The sequence below is a fragment of the Sciurus vulgaris genome (assembly GCF_902686455.1).
Source record: "Sciurus vulgaris genome assembly, chromosome: 1".
Lineage (NCBI taxonomy): Eukaryota > Metazoa > Chordata > Mammalia > Rodentia > Sciuridae > Sciurus > Sciurus vulgaris.
The window spans coordinates 25,599,873-25,625,310 of NC_136461.1; the positions used below are offsets into that span (position 1 = coordinate 25,599,873).

A 25,438-nucleotide genomic window follows, 5' to 3' on the forward strand; every position below is an offset into this window, starting at 1 on the left:
AGATCATGTGTACCCTCACAGGCACACGTACAGCAAGCAAACACCACAAAAACATCTGCTCACACTCCTGCCCTCTCCAAGGGGGATGAGTACATACAATGTTCATTTTCATTGCTCATTACCAAAACTACTCTTTTTGACACTTAGACACCCCTATCATGTCCTCAAACTCAATCCCTCCAATGCCAACATCTGGATTTCTGCCTTTGAGTCTCTCAGGCTCTGGTCCTTTCCAGGACCCTGAGGGAGTGTACTCCACCCAAACGCCGCCCCCAGTTCTGTCCACCTCAACTCTAGCTCTCAACTCCTCCCTGTCATCCCTTCGGATTATCCCTCTTATCTCTGGTTGTTCTGGTTGTTGGAGCTTTCTCTGAGGTCCTGGGATCCTGACTTTAAGAAGTTGAGACTGAAGAATCCCTCCCACCCACATGTCCCAGATCTTTCTTGTTAATCTCTGGACAGGACATGAAGAATGGATCCAACAGGGAGGGGCTGAGGCACACCTGTGGCAGCTGGGAGATGGATTTGTGGGGTACAGCTATAGCCCCAAGGGAAGAGAGTGTGTCATTGCAGGTTAAGTGGCCTTCAGCACAAGGAGGGACATAGCAAGGTATTCAGAAGGCAAGGCAAGTGAACATAACAGTGCTGAGCTGACCTAGACTCAGGCTGCAATATGGGGAATGCATTTCCTGGGGCCTGGCTTCTCTTTGGGCAATTGTGGAGGCCCTCAAGATTCCTGCTGCTGCTAATCCTAACTGTTCCTCCACACAAGATGGCCATCCCATTTTTCTAGCACCATGCCTGTCCTGCAGTTGCTGGGCCAGCCCTTTGAGCAGCCAGTGGCTACTCATCAGCATACAGGCCAAGCCCTGGTAAACAGGCATCCTCAGTCCAATGCCAGCTGCAAGAGGTTTTATTTACAGTCCTGGCTGGAGACAGGTTGGCTACAGCATCCTGAAAGGGGGTAAGGGGAAAGGCAGGATCCCAGGGGTTCCCAAGCTCTACTTTTATGGGTTTCAAAATTTTTATACAGAGGAGCAATTCTAGGCAGGGCAGATCTGATCACATTGGACAGGACATCTCAGGTATCAGGCCAATCTATCTTTAGCTTTGACAGCTGGTGCAACAGAGTGTAGGATTTGGAATCAGTCAGGCCTTAGTTCTAGACTCAGGTCTGACACATAAACACTTAAAACTTTTTGATCCATATTCTCATCAGTGAAACAAGTCGATATTTAATAATAGCATTTACTGAGCTGTTATATGCCAGACTATGAAATAGTTATTTTTCATATTTTATAAACAAGGTAGGAAGTGGCAAATACTGTCATTCCCCACCACTTCCTCATTGATCAGAATGGGTAAAAAAATCAGTGTAAGTCCACTATGGGAATTCCATTGTCCTTACCAATGATTGATTTAGGAATGGAAATGTGTAATTCTGGCCAGTGAGATGTGAGGGGAAATCTAGGGTCTTCGAAAAGAGCCTTTCTCTTTCTTTTCTCCTTTAGAAATGTGCAAATATGCTGTCTGTAGCTGCTGAAGCTATTTTGTAACCTTGAAGGCAGCAGCCAATAAACAGAAAGCAGCAGAACAGACAGTTGAAAGAATATTGGTCATTTATGTCTAATTAAGCAGCAAAATTAACCAACATTGGAACCTAAGCTAAGTCATCTGTGGACCTCTTCCTTACTGTTTGACACCGCCACATGTACTTATGTACGATCACCCATTTATCGATTTATCCTTGTTACAGGTAGATTGCATCATTGTGCTTTTGGACACAAGATCTCCAACCCACAGTGTCAACATGCCTAAGGTTCATGCTAGTGGATGACAGAGCAGGAACTGCTTTTCCGATATGAACTTGAAATGATGTAATATACATAGATTTCTTACACTTCCTTGGACTCTCCAAACAATTGCCCCTACCCTCAAAGCAATTCAGTCCAGGATGGCTAGAATATCTGCATAAATGAATTTTTTCCTATTTTCCCTCATGAGAGGCACAGTACTTCCCAAAGGGTGAAGTGGCTGGTGCCATAATAGAAGGTTCCCTACCATGTTGTCCACATTTCCTTCTGATCCCTGGGATTCCTCCCAGGCTTTGGGCCCTGCTGTACCATTCAGCATTCCAGGGACCTGACTGCCCCCAGCTCTGCATAGGAGTCAAGAAACCCTGGACTGTGCCATACCTCACCACCAGAGGCCAGTGATTTCAGGTCCTATAAAATGGCTCAATGCCCATTTTTGTAAGCTCTGCAAATCTGAAGTAGGAGAGATAAAAAAGAGTGGGAAGGAATCCTTCATGTGGCTTAGAAGGGCACAGGCATAAACAGATACTTAAACTCTGTAATATTCAACCTATTAATTTTAAAATGTGTATTTTTAAAAACCTCAAAAATGTGCATGCCTTTTGAACTAGCACCTTCACTTATAGGGAAAGGAAATAAGTATGCAAAGATGATTTATTGTGAGGTTTACAATCACAAAAAATTGGGAACAACCTAAATGTTCCTCATGGAAGGTGAACTAAATACAACTCACCCCTACAATGGAATACTATGCAGCCATCAAGATTAACGAAGTAAAAGAGACATAGAATGGTGTTACAGAATATCAGGCTTATAAAGTAGGTAATAAAGTAGGATATATGGTCTCATTTTCATTTAAAAAATATATAAATCCATATAAAGGCATAGAAAAAGACAAGAGGTACAGTTACCAAGGCATTAAAAGTGGTAATTTTGGAATATTAGAGTTTTGGTAATTTAAATTTCTTTGCTTATTTTCTATTTTCACCTGACATGAAGAATGTTAGTAAGTGCAATATATATCCCTCAAAACAGACCTGTCTGTATAGGCACAGAGAGTAATCAGGGCTAGGTAGACAAGATGTCTCCTTCAACACTGGAAGACCTTGAACATATTGGTAACAAGGTGATAAGACATGTGACAGCTACATGGTATGAAGAGACTCTCTACTTCCATGGTTCCTTGAATGCACTTGGAGTCTTCTTCCTAGAGTGTCTGACCACCTTCGTAGTTTGGGCTAAGAACTGGCAGGTGTCCAGCAGCAGCAGGAGCGTCAAGCAGACGATGGCTGGGATGTAGGTGCTCAGTGACTCTTTCAGAGATGCCAAAGTGAAGATAGCCACTGGAATGGAAAATGAGGTCCCTGAAGCTCCCTGGGAGCACCCAGAAGGTCCAGGGGCTCAGGGGTTCTGGACTAGACCGACCCACTCCACCCCAAGCCCTCCTATTAAACACCCCTCCACATTTTCCCACTCCTCAGCTCTGGCTTCCAGAGAAAGCAAGACCAAGAATTAGCAGCCTCTTGGACTAATAAAGGCCCTCTCAGAGATCAAGAAAGAAACAGCAACAGTCCAGTCAGAGAGGAAAGCACTACACAGTGGGTGGACAGGGATTTGGGAACAAATTTTCCCTGATCCTTCTCCTTTCTTAATTCTACATCTACAGGATGGAAGGAGGCATGGGGATTGCGGTGAAAGTGTTGGCAAAGATCTGAAAATGAAGAAAGCTTTAGAAATGGAAAGAAGGCTTGGGAGGTAGGGTGGTAATAATAGCAATAATGGTGACACAGGCCAGGGGGATGAAGAAGAGCCTGAAGATGCCTAGTCTTTGAGGCAGCAGCTGTCTTTGTACATCAGCAGTCCCTGTGGACAGAGCTTCTAGGAGGGGTGCCTCTAGAGAAATCCTCTGCCTTTCTGTTCAGGGGCCTCAGCTTCCTGCTCTCTACTCCCACCTGCCAGACACATAAGCCAACTCTTCCCCTCATTCCAGGCGTGGATGTGTGGAGGAAGGAGCAGGGCCTCTGAGGTTATAATACAGCCTCACAATGGAATACTATGCAGCGATGGAAGCAATGAGGTAGAAAGTATATTTTGACACAGGTCAGTGTTATGGTATAACAAGTTTCAAAAGCACCTGCCCTCATCTGAAGACTATGGACTCTGCAGCAGAGCAGAAAGTGCTCTTGGTCCCAGGAAGAAAGGGTGGCAACAGTAGAGGGGAACAACCAGGTCTTCTATCATTCTGTCCCAGAAGATCCCATTTCCCCAGACCACTTGGCCCCCTTACCCATCATGAGGAGGGTCAAGAGCAAGTTACTGATATCTTGTAGCATCGGTGGGCCCACGACCAACAGCAACCCAGCCAGCAGTTCCAACCAGCCCACAGCTGTTTGGTAGTTCACGGGATCTGGCTGGTAGCCGAACAACTTCAACGGGAACACCTCAGCAAACTGCACGAACAGGGCTTTCTACGGACAGCAGGGAATGCCTATCAGCCATACACATCTAGGATATACTGTCCACGGGGGCATTCTGTACCTTTGCTCTCAACCCCTTAACAAAACAGCTACTATTCTAGGTCAGGGCCTGAGGTCAGCCTGGAGAGGCCACCTTGTGGGGCTGAGCTTTGACATCAGGATGCAGGCTCTATGCTCTAAGTGAGAAGAAGCTGATTTTCTCACCAGGCCCAAAATCCTAGGAGGAAGAAGCAGGGCTTGGGCCTTCCCATCTAGGAATAAGGCCTTGTGAGTTTCTAGATCCTTTTGTTTTGCTATTGTTTTTTACTGGAGATTGAACCAACAGGCACTTTACCACTGAGCTACATTCCCAGCCCTTTTTATTTTGAGACAGGATCTCACTAAGTTGCTCAGGGCCTTGCTAAATTGCTGAGGCTGGCCTCAAACTTGTAATTCTTCTGTCTTAGCCTCTAAAGTGGCTGGGATAACAGGTGAGCCCACCATGCCAGGCCTGGTTCTTCTTTTCAGGGGATGTGTGGCAGTGGTGAGGTGGGAGTAGGGCTCATTAAATAGATCCCACCTATCAATATCCAGCGCTAGGTCCTGGATCCCACTGTGACAGACACAAGGAAGGAGAGGAAAGGCTCAACATGACCCTCTTGCTGAGTTGGGCCCTTCTCTTGGCCAAATGACAACTCATCCAGAGTTACCCTTTCCTGCTCTCCCACCTCTCCCTTACCTCTCCTCCTCAGCCCTGCAAGGCTCTGGTGAGGTTCTTCCCCCAAATAATCCACCATCCTAACCCATAAGATGGAGTACCCAGACCTGAGAGAGAGACAACTGGGATCTCCCTCAAAGCCTGGCCTCTTTGAGGGGCTGGAGGCACTGGTAAGCAGGACATGAAAGTCTTTCTACACTCTGGAACTAGCCAAAAGGCTGGCAGGGGGCTTCTCGGCTCGCTCGGTGAAGACTGGATTGAATTAGTAGTCTGGTTTGGGATCTGCTTCCTGCAGATTACACTTCACCTTCAGGGCAGGTTTCCTACCTGCAAAGTGGGGACTACTACAGCCTGCCTCGTGAACCACCCAGAAAGTAAACGAAGAGGGGAAGGAGGTGGAAGGACGCTCGGCCCCTTTTTCACCGCATCCTCCGGACCCAGGGTCCCCAAGCATTCCTCTTCGGCCCCTTAATTTGCTCGGGGACACCAGTGCCCAGCCAGAAGGGGTGTCCCCAACGCCCTCCCGTCCCGGGAAGATCGCAGAACTCGAGGAACTCCCCACGAAGGCGCGGCGCGGCCCCGCTCCAGCGCGGCCGGGCCGAGCACACGCCGCGCTCCGGCCCCCGCCCGCCCGCGCCGCTCACCATCTGCCGCGACACCGGAGCCGAGATCTGCGCTAGCTTGGCCGCCCCCGTGAGCGCGAAGAAGCCTCCCAGCAGGACGCGCAGCGCGGCGAGCACGAGCGCCATGGCCGCGCCGCTGCCGACCCGGGGCCGCCGGCCCGCCTCGCGGGTGCGCTTCCTGCCTCCGCCGCCGCCGGAAGGCCGCGCCGCGCCCTCCCTGCCCGCGCCCGCCGCCAGGCCCGAGCGTCGCGGGCGCCCCGTCGGGGATGCGCACACCCGGGCCCGCGGGCTCCCGCGCCACCCGCGGCGCCGGATTCCGGCAGCAGCTCCGCCTCCCGGCCGGCCGCGAGCGCAGGCAAACGTGCGCATCTGGCCGGCCGTGCGAGAGCCGGCTCCCTTCCAGAGCCCGGCGTCCGCCCTGCCCGAGCCGCCCCAGCGGGAAGAGCTGGGCTGCAGCCAGACCCCACGGCCTGCGTCTGCCCGACGGGGGAAGCCTTGTCGTGCTCACGAGTGCCCAACAGGCTGGCAGAAAGTCATTTGTAAATAAGTGAACTAAACAGTGTTGCTAATACATCAATAGCCAGTAATTATTTTTAAAAAGTTGCCTTTGCCCTCTACCTTCTCTCAGCTGAAATTAAATGTGAAAGGTGTTTGAAAAATCAGAGACTTGTCATGGGAAGGGAGGTTTTCATTGAACAAAGTGCTGCAGGTCAGACACTCCTGGCCCATCTGCTCTTACCTGGACATCTGTGTAGAGCTGGTTGGGCAGTGTGGGCCAAACTCTGCAGGCTGTTTGATTTCTTCACTCTCCGCCAAGCAAGATAATGTTTGTTTACATTTTTTAACGATAAAGTGCAAGAAACTTTCATGACACATGAAAATTATATGAACTTCACATCTCAGTGTTCATAAACAGTTTTATTGAAATACTCATCTGTGTGTTGTCTATGGCTGCTTTTACACTGCAACTGTGTAGTAGTGGCCACAGTATGGCTGCAAAGCCTAAAATGTTTACTATCTGGTCCTTTATGAAAAAAGTTTGCCTGGCCAGAGAAAAGCCTCAAACTCCCCTTTATCCTATCCTATTTCCTGTTAACCACTGCTTAAAATCTTGTTTTCCACCTACCTACAATTCGCTGGGGGCAGCTGGGTGGCTGAAGACTGAAATCTCCCAAGTTCCAACTGTCAACATCCAGACTGTGCTATCACTGGGCTGAAAGGCCCAGTTTTTAATGTGCACTCCTTGTAGTCCCAGCAACTCAGAAGCTGAGGCAGGAGGATGGCAGATTCAAAGCCAGCCTCAGCTGAAGTGAAGCCCCATCTCAGAAAACAAAAAATAAAAAGGACTCGGAAGGAGGGTTAGTGATTGAGCGCCTCAGTTCAATCCCCAGTAACAAAATAACTCAAACAAAAAATAAACTGGGTCTTTCCTTACCTGCGATCTTGGTCACTAACCCAAGTTTATCAACCCATATTAGCTAAATTATCTACCTTGGATTATTAAAATTATACATAATTATGCACAAATGCATCATTATTAAATCCCTCCACAAAAAGAGGAAAATTATTAAAACAATCACTGAAAACATAAATTCACATTAGGAAATTATATTTTAGGATACTTACACAAAATTTAACACAAAATTATATTTTATGATACTTATACAAAATTTAACACAAAATTACTTTGATGATAAGCAATATGCACGTTGCTATTCTTTCTCCTTTACTAATTTTTCTATCCTTGGAATTAATGATGTGACTGCAAGTCTCAGGGCAGGGCCAGAAACCAACAGATTTCTCTGTCTTGATGCAGTCAAAGCTGAAAAGGTAGCATCACATAAATAAACAGTTGAAAAAGGCAGTAAAAATTTCATTGCCTTTTCATGGAGTTCTGGGTAACTTGTTTTTGCGTTTATCCAAAACTGAGTTACACATGTTGATTTAAATACTGACTGTAATCCTAAATCTGAAGATAACTGTTTTAGTTTTCCTTCTTCAAAATTAGTGAGATTATTATTTTGGTGATTCACAAAAGGATTAATTATCCACAAATTTCCTGGACGCAAGTCATCTTCTGGTGGGTAACAGTCATGGAACATCTGAGAAAGTCCTTCCAGGTGCTCAAAAATAATACTTGTGATGTTTCTCACATTTAAGTCTGTTGAGTTTGAGAATTCAGAAAATGAAGGCAACATGTCATAATCATTCTCTTGTATGCGCTTCAACCACATTTTTAACTTTTTCTTACATATATCCATTTTATTATACAAATTGAAGAAAGTAGTCATGGTTCCTTGGAGACTTGAATTTAATTCATTTATAAGAGAAAATATATCTGCTAAATAGGCTAGCTTTGCAACCCATTCCACATCATGAAAATACTTGGCCAAATCTGAATGCTTCTGATTTAAAAATATTTCAATTTCATGTCGTAATTCAAATAACCTTGTTAAAATTCTCCCTCTTGCTATCCAACGTACTTCAACATGAAGTGGTAAATTAACATGTTCAGACCCCATCTCTTCACACAGAATTGTTAACATTCGTGAATTTGATGCATTATTCTTTACAAAACTTAAAATTTGTGCTGACTGCAAAAGAACTTCATGTAAACATGAAGACAATTTTTCAGCTGCTAAGTGTTCACGGTGAATAAAACAATGTGTAAATGCCACTGTACTCACAGCAACTTCTTGAATTTTTGCCCTTAAATCAGAACACCTGTCAGTCATGCTTGCTGCCCCATCAGTACAGAGACCAACACAATGTTTCCAATTCAAAGATTTACTCTCAATATATTTATTTATCAGTTCGAATACTTCAAAACCAGTGATTTGAGAAGGCATTTCAATGCAAAATAATAATTCTTCTTTTATATCACTACACTCATAATCAATGAAACGAATATAGCAGAAGAGAAGGGTGGTATTTGAAATTTCTGATGACTCATCTATCTGAAGGGCAAACCATGTTGACTCCCTGACCTTTTGGATCAGCTGATCTTCAATGTCTGCAGATAGTTCATCAATCCTGTATCCAATTGTATTATTAGAAAGAGGGATGGTTTTCATTTTGTCTCCAGCACTTGAACCCAAAACTTCTGAACACATTTCTACTAAATATGGTTTAATTAATTCTTCAGCAATGGAGAATGGCTTCTTGCTGGCAGCAATTTGGAAAGCAATTAAATAAGAAGCTTTCACAAGTGATTTTTCAACTAGTAAACACTTTTTTAAAGAACTGTTTTGACATTCCATTTCAAGAGATTTTTGTACAAAGAAATCTACTGGCTTGTTTTCTAATTCTGAGTGTTTTGTCTTCAAATGATGAGAAAGATTTGCTGGCTTCATACTTTCACTGGGTAAGATCTCTCCGCAAATGACACACTGTGGCCTCGGAGGACTCTCTTTTGATCCAGGACAGATAGCAAAACCAGCTTTTAAATATTCCACATCATAAGTCTGGAAAAAACCTATTTTTTTTTTCTTTGCAGGTGGAGAATCAAGTTCTGCATCACTTTTCTCATTAGGCATAGGTAAATCTGAAGGAAATATTTGAATCACTGTTACATTCAAGTACAAATACGCATTGCATTGTTCTTTATATTTTAAAATTTATTTATTGTTACTATATATATTTATGAAAAGAATACACTGATTAAAGTTTTAAAACAAACTATAATACCTTCATGATGCCATTAAAAACTCAATTTCTCCTTTGTCCAAAGCCTGGTCACTTGATTATAATAAAATTCTAGGTATGGAACATGTGTAATTAATCTCCAGTATCTGATAAATTACTGGAATTAGTTCTGAAGTTTATAGAACACATCAAATTAAGAATAAATTATTTTATTTTCAAAGCGTTCAGGGAAAAAAAGAAATGTTGGAAAAAGGAAGTATTTGGTGAATAAGGGTATGCTGATATTATTGATACTGTTTTTCCACCTGTCTTAATTTTGATATTTTTCAAAATTAAAGTTGAAGAAAAGAAAGAAAGCTAGTTATTTAGTGGGAATGGAATTCCCAGTGCCAGAGAGGGTGAAGAGAAATGAATTCTAGCCAACTGATGCTTAGAACATAAATTGTAACTTTTCAGGAGGCAATTTAGCAACAGGTTTCAAAAGCCTTAAAAACAGACCATATCCTTTGAATCAGTAATCCTGCTTCTTAGAATCTGTCCTAAAGACATAACTAGACAAGTGGACAAAGATCCATTAACACAGCTTAACTTGACATTGTTTATAAATATTAAATCTAGGAGCTGGGGGTGTAGCTCCGTGGTAGAGCACTTGCCTAGCATAGGTAAGGTGCTGGCTTCAATGCCCAGTACTGGGGAGGGAGGGAAGGAGAGGGGGAGGGAAGGAAGGAAAGAAGAATGAAAGGAAAACTGAAAGTCTAGTCATAGGGGTTAATTATGTTATATACACTGAAATCTATGTATGTTAAAAATCCCCACATACGTTTAAATTTATACTGACATGGAATATTTTCAATGAAATGTCAAATGACAAAAGCCCTTTATGAAAAGCCCTAATCGTTAAAAGAGTTTACAACAGTATATAGAAAACGATCTAATATTTAATTTAGAAATTTAAAAAAATGTGTAAGCACACATCTACCAACACCTACATATGCCCACAGAGCCTCTACTATCCTCCATATGTGATCATATATCTAATATAAACTCATGTTCAGTGTATCATTTTAACAGGAATATAAAATAATCAAATCTCCTGAGGAAGAAAAACAGCAATCTCTCTCTCTCTCTCTCTCTTTTTTTTTTTTTAAGGCAAGGTCTAGCTAAATTGCTAATGCCCCTAACTTATGATTCTGCTGCTTCATCCTCCTGAGGTGCTAGGATTACAGAAGTGTACTAAGCCCATATACAGACTAAGCTTTTAAAATACAGATATGCCCATATAGAGACTAAGCTTTTTAAATACAGATAACTATGTAAGATAAAATCTTTATTAAAAATATAATCAGACTGGACTTGGTATGCACAGCTAACAGCTCTTAAGGAGGCTGAGGTAAGAGGATAATACATTTGAGGCCAGACTGGGCAATTTAGCAAGGCTGTAAGCAACCTAGCAAAACTGTTTCAAAATAAAAAATAAAAAGGGCTGGGCAATGTGGCTCAATGGTTAAGCACCCTTGGGTTCAACACTTGGTATAATTAGATATAGATAGATAGATGGAGGGCTGAGGATTTAGCTCAATGGAAGAGCATTTGCCTAACATGCCCTAGGTTTAATTCCAATATCATTAAAAATAATTTAAAAAATGCTTTGGGCAGAGCATTAATTACTAAAGTAATTATAAATACAAGTATAATGGGATTGAAAGTAGTTAACATGGACTGGAACAATACTTTACAGTTTTTTCAAGTATGAATTCCAACAATTTTCTTGACCACCAACATCTTAGACATACTAGTTATGCTTTTAGTAACTAACAACTGAATTCAGTGTTTAAAAAAAAAAAAGAAAAAAGAACTAAGGTTAAATCAGTAATACGTATTTTTCTTGGTAGCGGGGACTGTACTCAGGGGCACTTAACCATTGAACCACATCTCCAGCCCTTTTTACATTTTTATTTTGAGATAGGATCTTGTTAAGTTGCTTAAGTCATAAGTTGCTAAGGATGGCCTTGAACTTGCGATCCTCCTGCCTCAGCCTCATGAGGTGCTGGGATTACAGGCATGTGCCAAAATGCCCAGCTAAATCAGTAATACATTTAATCAAATTTTTATCTTAGTAATTAAAATAGCTGTCTGCACAATATACACAATATATACATGTAGGAGATGTCTATGTACTATTCACATACATGTGTGCATATGGCTTTAAAGTAGGTAATCTAGAAATTAATGAATGTTTTTGACAACTAAGAAATTGTCAATTCTTTCCTTCCTTTCTTATAAAAACCAGCAAACACACTAGGGAAAAGCACAAAGACACGTACCTGTCTGACATTCCTTCTGTTGTGTATGTGGTTTGCAAGAGGTGGCCTTGGTCTGTGTGACAGGCTTGCACAATATAGCTTTGTTCTTTAAAAGCTTGGGAGACTGAGAAGACTGGGAAGATAGAAGTTTAATGGCATCTGATTGTGCACCTTCCTAGTTAAAAACAAGAAAAATTTTAGTACCTTATCACTGACTCTAATCACTATCATTTAAAGGGGATATCTGAAAAACAGTTGCAAAAAAGAAGTTATTTTGGGAAACATTAATTCCTAATTCGCCTAATTGGGATCAGTTCCATTTACTGACTTTTTAAAAGATATTCTGAGGGCTAGAAGGGCAGCTCCAAAGGAGAGCCCTTACCTAGCATGTGTTAGGCCCTGAGTTTGATCCAAGCACTACAAAAAATAAATAATAATTCTGCCTGTAGTATGATCCAAGTAATGAAAACAATTTTACTGATTAGGACAATTGGCTTCTCAGAAAAATTAGATCCAACCTCAGAATACATGGGGAAAAAATATTCTTTACTGATTAAAGACCAACATGAAAAAAAAACTTGAAAATCACTGAAGAACTTTCAAATGATCAAAGCACAGAGAAAATATTCTTAAACACAAAAGAAATAATAAAGAAAGATTGTTACATTTGACTACCTGGAAATTTTAAAACTTCTGTAAACAAACATCTTTATAAAATAAAGTTAAGGACAAACAACAGAGTGGGAGATTTAAATGTTTATTCATTTAGTAAATATTTACTGAATGTTTACCACAGTGAGGGACTGTTCTAAGCTCTGGGGATAGAGCTGAAAACAAACGGAGTCCTGTTCTTATGAGCCTTACATTCTACAGGGAGACAGAAAACAAACAGGTAGAACAAACATATAATGTATAATTCCAGATAGTGACGACAGCAGTAAAGAAAAATAAAGCCAGGTAAGGGAATGGAGAGTGACAAGAGTGGAGGAAAGATACTTCTGGAGAAAACATCTAAGCAAAGATCCTCTGAATTATTCAAAAGTGTAATGAGCCAAGCAAAAGTCTGAGGTCAGAGGAGTTCAGGCAGAAGGGCTGTAGGTGCAAAAACCCTGAAGATGGAAAGGGTCTGATGTGGTTTTGGTATTGGAATATCAACAAGGAGGCTGAAACAGTAAAGCAGGGGGAGAATGGTGGTAAATTGGCAGAAGTTAATCTATGTAAGACCAGAAGGTCCTAGTTAAAACAACAGCAACAACAACAAAATAGGGACCATATTTTAAATATGATGGAATGCCACTGGAGGGTATAGTTAAATTCACTTATTTAAAATAAGTAATGAGTTTGGCATGGTAGTACATGCCTGTAATCCCAGATACTTGGGAGGCTGTGATGGGAGGATTGCAAGTTAAAGGCCAGTCTCAGCAAATTAGTGAGACCCTGTCTCAAAAAAACAAAACAAAACAAAAAAACAGACAGATATTCAACAGTAAAGCACCCCTGGGTTCAATCCCCAGTACCAAATAAATAAATAATGAATGTACTCAGTAGAAAATTAAAAAGGTATAAAAGTGTACACATTAATGCCATCTATCTAGACTCAAATTTGCATACAATCACTATTATCAGTTTCTTCTAGAGATGGTCTATGTCATTAAATAATTGTTTCTGACTGCAAAAGGTAGTGCATTAGCAAGATTCAGCACTTTGTTCTTGTCACTTAGCAACCTGTCTTAGAGGTATATCTACATAATTTTGCATAAAGCTGCCTAGAACAGCTTGCATAGTTGGCCATTACAGAATGTACCACAATTTGAAGAGTCCTTGCTGACGACCATTTAGGAAGTTATAAATCTTGTGCCCCAGTGACTATCTTATACATAAACTGTTTCTGCATGTTAGTATTTCTACAGAATAAAGTCTAAAATTATTGGGTACTAAATTCATGATTTTAATTCTGATGGTACTGCCAAATTGCACTTCACTGAAGTTGTACCATATTATGTGGCCATTAGCAATATATGAAAGCCTGTTTCCCAACATCCTACTCAACGGAGTATTATACTTTTTGCTATTTCTCATAAGTGAAAAATTATCTTACTTTATTGTGATTAGGCATTTTTTCATGTGTGAGCATTACATACATTTCTTTTTCTGTGAATTGTCTATCAAACCTGTGCCTTGTTTTCCTTTATTTAAAAAAATCCTATGTAAATGCAATATAACATTTAAAGATTCAAATAGTAAACAATGGCAAAATAATTTCCCTCTTAAAATCCTCTCCCGTTCGGTTCTCTTCAGAGAAAATCACCATTACCTAGTTATTAGTGGCCTTCGGGATATGCTGTACATGCATACAAGCATGCACACAGGGTTTAAAGCACAAATGGGAGCATGCTTACACAGTTATGTTTTCTTTTTCACTCTAAATTTCAGATTGATCTATGCCTATACATATAGAGCTCTTGTATTCTTTTCATCAGCATAGTACTCTGCTGTACGGCTATGCTATGCTGAGTTTAACTACAACCCCAAGGCTACTGTGTGTGCTTGTGCGGGGGGCTCCACTTGTAAACAGGTGTGGGACTGGAAAGGGGTGAATTTCAGACTGCCCAAATAGCGCTATTTCTTTTCTAATTCACATAATAATTCGAGTGAACTCACCATAACCACAGACACTAATGAAACAATTAGGTTGCTTTCAAGCTTTTGTTACTGTGAAAAATGCTGCAGTTTATATCCTAGTACATAAATAATCTCATAAATGTTAAAAATGTATTTGAAGGATATATTCCTAAAAACGGAATTTCTAGGTAAATGATACTTACATTTAAAATTAAGGTCTCTATTAAATGGCTCTGTAGCAGCTTTACCCATTTACTCTCCTATTGGCAATGTGTAAGAATGACTCAACAATGTTATTCATCATTTCTATCTTTGCCAATCAGATTAAACTGCAATCCTAACAGTATTTCTCTAATTTTTAAATTGAATATTTTTGCCGATGTTAAAGAACTATTTTTATATTCCGTTCTGTAAATTGATGGATCATATTTTTGCCTATTTTCTACTGGATATTGGGTCTTTTTATTGATTCACAAAATCTCTTTAGTTTCTTAAACTAGTTTTTTGTGACAAGAGTGGCAACCTTTGCATTTTGTCATTTGTCTTTTGACTTTGAAATATAGTTGAATTTCCTGTGGCTTCTTTTATGGAAAGTAGAAATACTTTCCCCATTTTGGCCTTATTAAATTTTTCTCCTATTTATTTCTTAGTACCTTCATTATTTCTTACATTTAAATCTTTTAAATCTGAACTGCATTTTGATCTAAACTGTGAGGCAGAAATCCAACTACATTTCTTCTACATGTTTACTCAGCTTTCATATCATTATTGAATAATCAATATTTCTCCTACTAATCTGAAATGCCACCTTTATTATTACTAAATTCATATGTACACACAGGTCTATTTCTGGATATCCTTTTTGTTGAGATGTCTACTCATGTACCCATGTCTTAACTATGTGTGTAGCTTTAAGATATCTGTAGTTTTCCAATAATTTTAGTATGTGGGAAGTAGCTCCATCCCTTCTTTATTCCTCTTTTTCAGAATTTCAATGAAGGCTTGTTTTAGAAAGATCATTTTGGCAACTGTACGGAGAAAACACTGCACAGGGCAAGAATGGATACAGGAAGACAGGCAGGAGGTCACTGCAATAATCCAGAAGAAAGGCAACGGTTCCGTTCTCAGGCTACGGATGTAGCACAGGGGTGGTAAGGAGGAGTAACAGTGGAGAGAAGTCTACAGAGAATACAATGATTCTATTTTAGACATATTTGAGATGGTTATTCTAAATGGTTAAGTCTAAATGTCAAGTAGGCAGTTGGATACACAAATCTTGACTCAAAGGTCAGAACAAGAGGAATGAATCTGAAAATCAGTCCCACCATCTACATGATGCTTAAAACCACCTACTGACAGACTAGGATAGTGTGAAGTTTCTTGCTACACAGAATGGTATGCCTATAAAACTTATGAATTATTTATTTCTGGACTTTTCCATTAATATTTTCAGACCATTGGTTGGCCATGGGTGACAGAAACCAATCTAGAAATCAATTAGAAAAAAGATAATTCAACACAAAAATAGGAGAGATTAAAAACAGGAAATTCCAAGAAAAAAACAAAAATTCCAAAAAAACAAAAATATAAGCAAACCTACTAGCAATCAGAGACATATAAAATAAGAAATCAATAAAATCATCAAACAGACTGGCAAAAGAAAAAAAGTTTATGACATTAAATAATGGCGAGTGGGGAAAAAGGAACACTTTCACACCACTGGTAGGACTGCATATTAGCACAACCACTATGAAAATCAGTATGGAGGTTTCTCAAAAGTCTAGGAATGGAATCACCATATTACCCAGCTATACCACTCCTCAGTATTTATCCCAAAGACTTGAAGTCATACCACAGCAGTACATGCATACTTATGTTTATAGCAGCACAATTTGCAATGGCCAAATGATGGAACCAGACTAGGTATTCATAAATGGGTGAACAGATAAAGAATATGTCGCACATACACACAATTGAGTTTTATTTAGTCATAAAGAAGAATATAGTTATGTCATTTACAGGAAAATGTTTGGAACTTCAGAGAATCATGTTAGGTGAAATAAGGCAAACTCAAAGTCAAGAGTCATATTTTCTCCCTTATGTGAAACATAGAGAGAAAACAGAAAATGGTAGGGGGATTTCATTGAAATAGTATAGAGACCAGCAGAATAAAGAAGGGGACCAGAAGAAGGGAAAATGGGAGAAAAGTGGGAGTTACTGCAAAATGAAATTGACAAAATTGCATTGTTATATTGTGTGCATGCAGAAATACATAACAACCATCTTACTACTGTGTATAATTATAATGCACTAATTTTTTTGTGATATTAAAAATTGAACAGGGGTGCTTTACCACTAAGCTACATCCCCAGATCTTTTCATTTTTTATTTTGAGACAGGGTCTTATTAAGTTGCTAAAGTTGGACTTGAACATAACCCTCCTGCCTCAGTCTCCTAAGTCTCTGGGATTACAAGTATACACCACTGGACTCAGCCAATTAAATTGTTTTTAAATAAATAAAAAGAAATGATAGTGAGGCTGTGAAAAATGGGTACAAGAATTAGCTATTAGTGGGAATAAAAACTGTGACAGTCACTGTAGGGATACTTAAAAAACTAGAAATCCAAATACTTTTTCACTCAACAATTCTGTTCTTCCATTTCTACACTAGAGAAATACCTGTATATACACGCACAAGAAGACGTATACAAGGACATTCATTTTAGCAGAAAATTTTTAACAGTAAAAAGCTGGAAACAATCTAATGTTTACCAGTAAGGCAGTGGATAATTAAATATGGTACCTACAGAAAATACAATACACAGAGTAATCAACAGAAATGTACAAAATGTATTAAGTATCAGCATGGATAAATCTTTCTAAAAATAATGTTAAATATTTTCATACTGTGTATACAAAAGATTACAAAATGTTCTGAAAGGACACACAAAACTCATGATAGTTGTTTTTAGAGATGTGAAAAGGAAACTAGTGGTAGTAAATAATTTATAAAAAGAAAAAGGAAAAAAAAGGCAAGAGGGGAAAAACTATAGGCAAATAATGGCTAATTCTGGGTGACAGGAATAAAGTAGAATGAGAGTTGGCAAACTATAGACTTTGGACAAAGTTCAATCTTCCACCTGTTTTGTAAATAAATACTACTGGAACACAGCCATGCTCACTAATTTATCTATTGTCTGGGTCCACTTCTGTGCTACAATGGCAGAAATGGCAGGTTCTAGTTTTAATAGAGACCAACTGACCTGCAAAGTCTAAAATATTTACTACCTAGATTTTTAAAGTTTCCTGACTTTTTCAGATTTTCTTCTTTGTGCTTTTCATAATTTTTTGCCATTCCACCAAATTTAAGAACATTTAAATAACTTAAGGGAGATTCATACTGACATTTCTTGGAGAAACAACAACAAAATGATTCTAACACCTTTAGGGACTTAGTTCACATCGTAACAGCACATTATTTATTGTTAGCTTTTTATAGACTAAACTGAAAAATGTTAATCAGAGACACTTGGGTAACACAATTTAAATGACTGGTGAATTATAGAATTCTTCACATGGGGAAAACATATATAGGGCAGACACATTAAATATGAGGTATACAGTTCCTGAATAACCTGAATATCTCAAAACTAGCATAATTCAAGACTAGCTGTCCCATTTAGACCAAAGTGGCAGAGGGATGCATTCTCAGACTACATATATCTACAACCAATATAGAACACTTTTATAAATATGTTAATAATGCTTGCCAGTATATAATGTTAATATTTTAATTATATAATTGTATAGTTAATAACCATTATTAATGGCATAACAGTGATTTATTAATCATGTAATTTTAAAATAATTTAATGTACAACACATAATATACAAATAAATTTGTTAATTTAATGACATTTCATTAACTAAAATGGTATATTGCCTGAAAATAATTAAGTGGAAATTATCATCTTCCAACAACACAAATAACAGGAGAGTTAAGAGATACTAAATTAAGACAAGCTATCTCTCTATTACAGTGAAAGCTGGTCTGATTCCCTGAAAGACTTTTACTAAAGAATGAATCTAATGTGGTTTGAGTTTTTCCTCTTTTCTTCCACTGAGAATTTCTTGACAGGCAGATTCATTTTCAATTATTTTCCATGCTACCTAGAACAGCAATCCATATTTGAATCATCTTCAAAAATAAGTAATTTCTGCTAAAATAGGGCTAAAAGTCTAAGACAATGGCTTTACTGCTGTTAGTTTTAAAGAAGACCAGGCTGTTGTGGTCCTCTTCCTGCTGTCTTTGTTTTTCTAATTCTAGCTCAAGCAAATTTTCATTTTTTAAATAAATTTCCATGTTCATTATATATATATAAAATGTATAGTAATACATACACATATGATCTCTATATCCATATTGAGAGAGAGAAAAACAGAACTAAGAATAGTTGTGAAATTTGCTTCTTCCAAGCAAATTTTTAATGGCCCCTTCATCTACTATGCACATCTCCCTTTTTTACCACTTTCAAAGAATCCTTATGAACAGGTTACCATATGTTGTCTTGAAGGTTCTGATAGCTTTAGAAGAGTAGATCCAGTCTTCCTGCTCAATTTTATATTCTTAAAATCTCAATGGGGTCAGGTGTGTTGGCCCATGCTGTAATCCCAAGGGCTCAGGAGGCTGAGGCAGAAGGATCTTGAGTTCAAAGAGCCTCAGCAACTTAGTGAGGCCTAAGCAACTCAGTGAGACCCTATTTCTAAATAAGATATTTAAAAGGGCTGGGAATGTGGCTTAGCTGTTAAGAGCTCCGTGGTTCAATCCCCAGTATCAAACAAACAGACATAAAACCTCAATGAACTTTAAAATTAGAAATACAGTGACTTATAGTAAAACATTTGTTTCACTGTCATTTCCTTTCAAGTCATTTTCATATTGCCAGGATTTTTTCCAATTATTTCATTATCCTTGCCTGGCTACAATTTTTGTGAGCTAAGGCAGTGCACCTGCTTTAAGGCTGCTTTGGATTTCTTAACCATCACCTCTACCACTATGTAGGGTAGGTATACTTGGCTAAATTAACAGCATGGGGTATCATCGTCATAGACTTTCATCACATCTAACTTCTGTTCCAAAGTTACTGAATTTTGGGGCACACTTTTTAGCACTAGTTCCACAATTTAACACTTGAATGACACCATCATATAAAATTTTTCATTATATCAAGAGCAAATGTTAAGGGGCCGGGGCTGTAGCTCAGTGGTAGAGTGCTTGCCTCACACCTATGAGGCACTGGGTTCAAATTTTAGAACCACATAAAAATAAACACATAAAAAGATATTAAAAAAAAAAAGAGCAAATGTTAAGATAGCAGCACATCAGTCACCAAAAACATTAACTCAAGAACTGGCACAGTAACGTGTGATCCTGATAAAGGATGAAGGAAATATTATTCTCCTACTAAAGTGATGCTGACACAGGGCAACAATAGCATAGTCTGTAATCCTTTCAGCCCTACCAGATTTGAAATTATGCATTTCCTGAATTCTAAAAAATTTGGGGGGGAGTTTCACAATATTTCAAATTTGAGACATAAAATGAGAGTTTACATATACTTTCACCTTGTATCATTTTCTCACAAAATTTACTTACAATGACACTACACTGAACTTTAAAAAAAATCTACAAAAGAAATATTTCAAAGTAGTAAGAGAGAAAAAATAAGCAACCAGATGAAATAGAAATCATTTTAAAAAAATAAAGTGAACATGAATAAACAGTAAAATAAATCAGGAATATATTCTTATTAATGATCTAGAGACAAACTATAACATTCAAGACAAAAAGTTAGTGCATATTAAAAAATATATTTTTAGTTATACATGGACACAATACCTTTATTTTATTTATTTATTTTTATGTGGTGCTGAGGATTGAACCCAGTGCCTCACAAAGCTAGGCAAGCACTCCACCACTGAGCACAGCCCCAGCCCTACTCTGTCGTTTGTAAATAAGCTACTAGTAGAAATTTTTCAGATATATTAGAATGTTATATCCAAAATGATAATAAACCCTAGTGGTATTATCAGGAAAAATAAAAAATAACAATAAAACTTACATCTTCAATGATCTTTCCTGCTTCTTTAGCAGCTGCACCTGTTATAAATTAAGATATATTTTTAAAAAAACTTTTTTCACAGTGATGGGTTCAAACCCACCACCTTGTACATGCTAGGTAAATGCTTTACCACTAAGCTATACCCCAAGACATACATTCTTATTCCCATAAAAAACACTGAGATCAAGAAGTTAATTTCACCCAGGTGCGGTGGTGCACGCCTGTAATCCCAGCAGCTCAGGAGGCTGAGACAAGAGAATCTCGAGTTCAAAGACAACCTCAGCAAAAGCAAGGCACTAAGCAATTCAGTGAGAACCCTGTCTAAATAATATATAAAAATAGGCTGGGGATGTGGCTCAGTGGTTGAGTGCCCTGAGTTCAATCCCCAGTATTCCCAGACTTGTGAAAAAAAAAAAAAAAAAAGAAGTTAATTCCTTTCTCTAAAGTAGGCTAGAGTCTGGACCGGAATTTCTCAAAAAATGGGCAAAGGAAACCATATCAATATCATCTGTAGTACATAGGAAAGGAATGGGCCCTAGGCCCCAGGCCCATCCTATTGTATTAGAATCTCTGTTGGTAAATAAGCAGGTATATTAAAATCATCTAGTTTCTTAGAAGAAAAAGAAAATCAATGACCTATACCATTTGCTTTCACATCAACATCACTGTCCTTGCTACCTACTTTCCCCAGAGACAGAGGAGAGGGTTTCCTTATATAATGTAAAGGAAAATATTACCAAGAAGAAACAGGCTAGGCAATGCTTACCTCTACTTTCTAGCCAAATGCCTTTTTATCAAGTCATACCTTTCAAAACACTGTTAGTGTTCCCTGTAGGTTGGGCAACAGGTATTTTTGCCAATGACACCACATTGGTTATAACTGGTGTTGTAACTGTCTTTGCAGAAGGGAGCTCCATTAAAGCAGTTCGTGTCTTAGAAATATTTACTGATTAAAATAAATAAAAAGATAAGACCTGGTATAAACAAAATGATCATACACAAATGCACAAAGCTATTTAACAACAAGGTTTTCAAGAATAATGAAAATATCTAACTCTATATCACACTGGGTTGGAAGATTCTGGTCAAATTAATGCTCACTAGGGCTTAAAAAGAGCCTGATTCTGTAAAATAAGATTCAAATGACATTTAACAGGTAAAAATACAGGTATCACCTTCAGGAATAACTGGGCTGTTCTATTAGTGAATGCTAAAACTCCTACACCTAAGTTTGCTTCAAATAAAAATTTAACATGTCAATTTTTCTAAGTAAGTTGATGAGGGACCTATCCATCCACCACTGAACACTGGTTTTTCTGAAGCTACATTACAAAATGAATATTCTTCCAAACAGACTGGTCTTGGGTAACAAATGGCTAACACAAAAGATAAGCACAAGGCATATGTGATTAAGGCAAGAATTAATAAGCCTGCAAAGGTAGGCAAGAGCTAGACTGTGAGGACCAAAGGATATAGATTCTGTCACTTAGGCAGCACTTCAGGTTCTGATCAGAGAACATCATATCAAGTGTTGTGATCTAACATTCAGAAAGTGCTACTTAGGAAAGCTACTTTAAGGACACGCCACATATCTATCTGTTCTTCTGATAGTCTGACCACATTAGCTGTCCCACTTGCAAAATTATTTTATTCTTAGCCAAGAAAAACTTTGCTACCCATGAAGAAGTGGTCTATTTATTTTTTCTGAGATAATTAATGTGCTGTTCTTTTCTTCTTTGCTACAAGCAAGTTCTGGATCAAATCTTACATCAGTCACAGCAATTATATTAACATACTTATACCCTCTCCCTTTGTTTGCCCTGATTTTTAAGTTTCTGACTAGTCAGTTAATAATTAGAAATAAACAGTACAAGTTATGAATATACAGGTAAGTTTGATCAAAAGCAATCACATCAATATTTCCTATAAATTACTACAGATTTATTAATTTCTTGGTATGTTTGATTATAAGAGCAAAAAGCATCCAAATTAATTTTCCCTCAAGAACATCATTAAGAATCCTTAAAGGAAATTCAGACTATTTGAATCCAGTGAAATTTTGTTTTTACTATACTATCCTCACTGTGTATGCTGATAGTATATCTTAGAATTGATATAAAGGTCTCACTAGCTAAGTTTAATTTTACCTTTATTTTGTGGAGGAGGATCATTCATGCTTTGCTGATGACAAAACTTCAAGACACAGAAAAGGTTACAGAAATGTTTGATGTTGCCTCTCCATTTTATGGACTCACTTAGCTTACCCTGTCGTTTACAGCCATCACACTTGGCCATCTGAGATAAAAAATTTAAGACAACATAGGATCAAAACTATAAAATAATGAAAAGATAACATTCATCATAAACCAGAGGCACTACGAAAACAGGGTACATAAGTCAGCTGAGACTACAAAATGTGTTTCCTATCCTAAAAGACTGTAATTAAAATACACACACACACATGCACAATTATTTTTTTCACATGGTTGCCCTAAGTTAAGAATATACAAGTTGCTCTTCTGTTTTCAAAAAATTACTGATAAAAAAAATCTAAAGGCAGATTCTGTTTTCAAAAGATTAAGAAGCCATATAGGCATGGTAGTACTTTGCCTGTTATTACATCTGCTGGGAAGGTTGGGGCAGGAAGATCAAAACTTCAAGGTCAACCTGGGCAACTTAGTCAGTTTTCAAATAAAATAAAAAGGGCTGGGAATGCAGCTCAATGGTACAGCACCCCTGGGTTCAATCCCCAGTAACAGCCCCACATACACACAAAAGGCAGTAAAAAGAATATGGGCTTTGAGGTCATTAAGACTTTTATTCACTCAACAAATATCTAATTATATATCCTTTGCTTTAAGCTCTGTGATTGGTCCTGAACATAGAATGATGAAAAAGTTATTACCTGCCACCACAAGAATATTATATTTTGGGGGTGAGGCAGACAAGAAAATATAGACTTCATTAGAGTGTTATAGGTGCTACCTAGGTGTCACTTACCAGCTTCCTCAAAGGCATATTACTTAACCTTCCTGGATTTCACTTCTTTTCTTTATTTTTAAACTGATAATAATATATCTACCTCTTGGGATTGTGGTGAGGATTAAATCAAACAACACTCATGAATCATCAGGCATGTATTATTGGTTCAATTAATTGTAGCTATCATTGGCAGTCTTTCAAAAAGGTGACCTTTTTTTGTTTGTTTGTTTGTTTGTTTGGTGCTGGGGATCAAACCCAGGGCGGTGTGCTTACAAAGCAAGCACTCTACCGACTGAGCTATCTCCCCAGCCCGGTAACCTTTTCTAAAGGAAAATAGGTAAGTCTGCCAGTCATTGTCATTTGACCTATGCAGTGAGAACAAGGTCTGACTTGGAATTCCTCAGAGTAACCTGAATGAGAGAGCCACAAGGCAACAATATGTAAAGTTGTAACTGAGAGGAACTCAAAGTTACAAACGAGGTCAATGTGCCTCATAAGAAAGCAAAAATAAATGGTACATATCCTCAATTAACAAAAAGTCTCTAGAAATCCTAAACTCTGATCCCCAAAAATGTTTATATTCAACCAAATTTTGTTGCAGTAGCCCATAATTTATTCTACACAGCTCCAAACACCACACTTTTATTCACATAATTTATACACATTTTAAATAGAAAATAATTTGCACTAACTTTGGAAAAACCACAAAAGCCTACTTGGGAGGTTGAGACAGGATTGTGAGTTCAAGGTCAACCTGGCACCATAGTAAGACCCTGTCCCAGTGGAATAAAAAAAAGGTAAAAAAAGTATATCACATTTACCTGATAAAACAGAACCGTAAATTTGGTCATGCAGTCTTCACAACAAAACTCTTCTAACTTTCCCTCCAATCGATTTTCTACCAAATTAGGGGATGTCTGTGAACAATAACTACACATCTTACAGTAGTTTCCCCATCGCTCTCCAAAGTCTCGAGCAGAGAGCAGTTTGCAAACTGAGAACACACAGGGATGAAAAAAGAAACATCAAATTCACATTAACTTCAAGGAGGTAAAGTGAGTTTCTATAGTCACAGATACAAATGCTAAGTTAATTCCTGAACCTCTGACACGCTATTTGCCGCTAGGTTAAAGAACAGTCTTTTTACATTCACAAAACAAACTCACATCACCTTTTAAATATAATCTAAATATTAGACCATCTATATTCAGAAACATCAGAACTGTAAGTTTCTTAACCCAAGAAGCAGTTACTGCTAAAGTTCCCTATTTACAAATGGGTCAAAAAACACACAAAAAAATCTCTGATGTCATAGTTAAGTTTACAAGACTTTCTATATATTGCTTATTTAATTATGTTTTGATAATTTTTCTTTACTGAGATTACTATAACATTTAGAAAGACAGACTTCAGGACTAGGATGCAGTTCAGGAATAGAGAGCACTTGCCTAGAATGCATAAGGCCTTAAGTTCAATCCTAGCACAGCAAAAAAAAAAAAAAAAGACAGACCTTAAACTAAGTAAAACCTCAACATAAAAACATTCAACTTATACCTCATAAGAGAAAAATTACTTGAAAATTAATCATGATTAACTGCTCAACTCATCATGAATTATTTCATAACAACCACATGCTATATGTATAATACTATGCCCTTTTCTTTTTTAATTCATTTTTATTGTAAACAAATGGGATACATCTTGTTTCTCTGTTTGTACATGAAGTAGAGGCATACCATTTGTGTAATCATACATTTACCTAGGGTAATAGTTTTTGATTCATTGTTATTTTTTTCTCTCCCCCCAACCCCTCCCACCCCTCTTATCCCTCTATAGTCCTTCCTTCCTCCATTCTTGCCCCCTTCCCACCCTATGCCATTTTCTTTACCTTCACTACAGAATGGCTTATCAACCCCTGAGAATCGCACAGTTTCCTTTATAATTTTCTGCAGTTTACAGTAGTCGCACATTGCCATAACTTTATTTTTTCTTTTGTATTCATCAGAGCAAGTCTTTCCACAAAACAGAAACATTTTACCCTGCAGAAAAATAACAGTCATTAAGATCTAACTAAACACAGCTGCTTTATCGTTAAGAAATCCTTTACCTTCTCATTTCAAAGCAAACTCAGTGACAGTCAAAGATGAAAAAA

The 25,438-nt window shown here is 38.2% G+C and overlaps 3 protein-coding genes across 5 annotated transcripts in view; all 3 read right to left on the minus strand.

The window, feature by feature from the left end:
* The window catches only part of DLGAP3 (DLG associated protein 3), a 104,378-nt gene extending 98,609 nt beyond the window's left edge, over nucleotides 1-5,769 (minus strand). Inside the window, exon 1 of the mRNA XM_079144779.1 lies at nucleotides 5,633-5,769. The gene's annotated coding sequence lies outside the window, so the exon portion shown is untranslated. The remainder of the gene's footprint in view (nucleotides 1-5,632) is intronic.
* On the minus strand, nucleotides 2,450-5,765 carry TMEM35B (transmembrane protein 35B). The gene is made up of 3 exons (XM_079144867.1): nucleotides 5,633-5,765; nucleotides 4,102-4,282; nucleotides 2,450-3,157 (listed from the first exon to the last, which is right to left on the minus strand). Exons 1-3 carry the CDS (start codon nucleotides 5,735-5,737, stop codon nucleotides 2,982-2,984), a joined length of 462 nt encoding a protein of 153 aa, XP_079000993.1. The 5' UTR covers nucleotides 5,738-5,765; the 3' UTR covers nucleotides 2,450-2,981.
* Nucleotides 5,770-7,203: 1,434 nt separating the features above from the next.
* The window catches only part of ZMYM6 (zinc finger MYM-type containing 6), a 34,957-nt gene continuing 16,722 nt past the window's right edge, over nucleotides 7,204-25,438 (minus strand). For 2 of the 3 annotated variants that reach the window (XM_079130028.1, XM_079130029.1), the window contains 7 exons: nucleotides 25,175-25,325; nucleotides 24,108-24,280; nucleotides 22,452-22,599; nucleotides 21,110-21,250; nucleotides 20,305-20,342; nucleotides 11,581-11,734; nucleotides 7,204-9,155 (listed from right to left, as the gene is read on the minus strand). In XM_079130028.1, the coding sequence (XP_078986154.1) occupies nucleotides 7,324-9,155; nucleotides 11,581-11,734; nucleotides 20,305-20,342; nucleotides 21,110-21,250; nucleotides 22,452-22,599; nucleotides 24,108-24,280; nucleotides 25,175-25,325 (2,637 nt within the window). In that variant the 3' untranslated portion in view covers nucleotides 7,204-7,323. Of the gene's footprint in view, nucleotides 9,156-11,580; nucleotides 11,735-20,304; nucleotides 20,343-21,109; nucleotides 21,251-22,451; nucleotides 22,600-24,107; nucleotides 24,281-25,174; nucleotides 25,326-25,438 lie in introns of those variants that run through there. The other variant, XM_079130030.1, reaches the window with a different exon arrangement.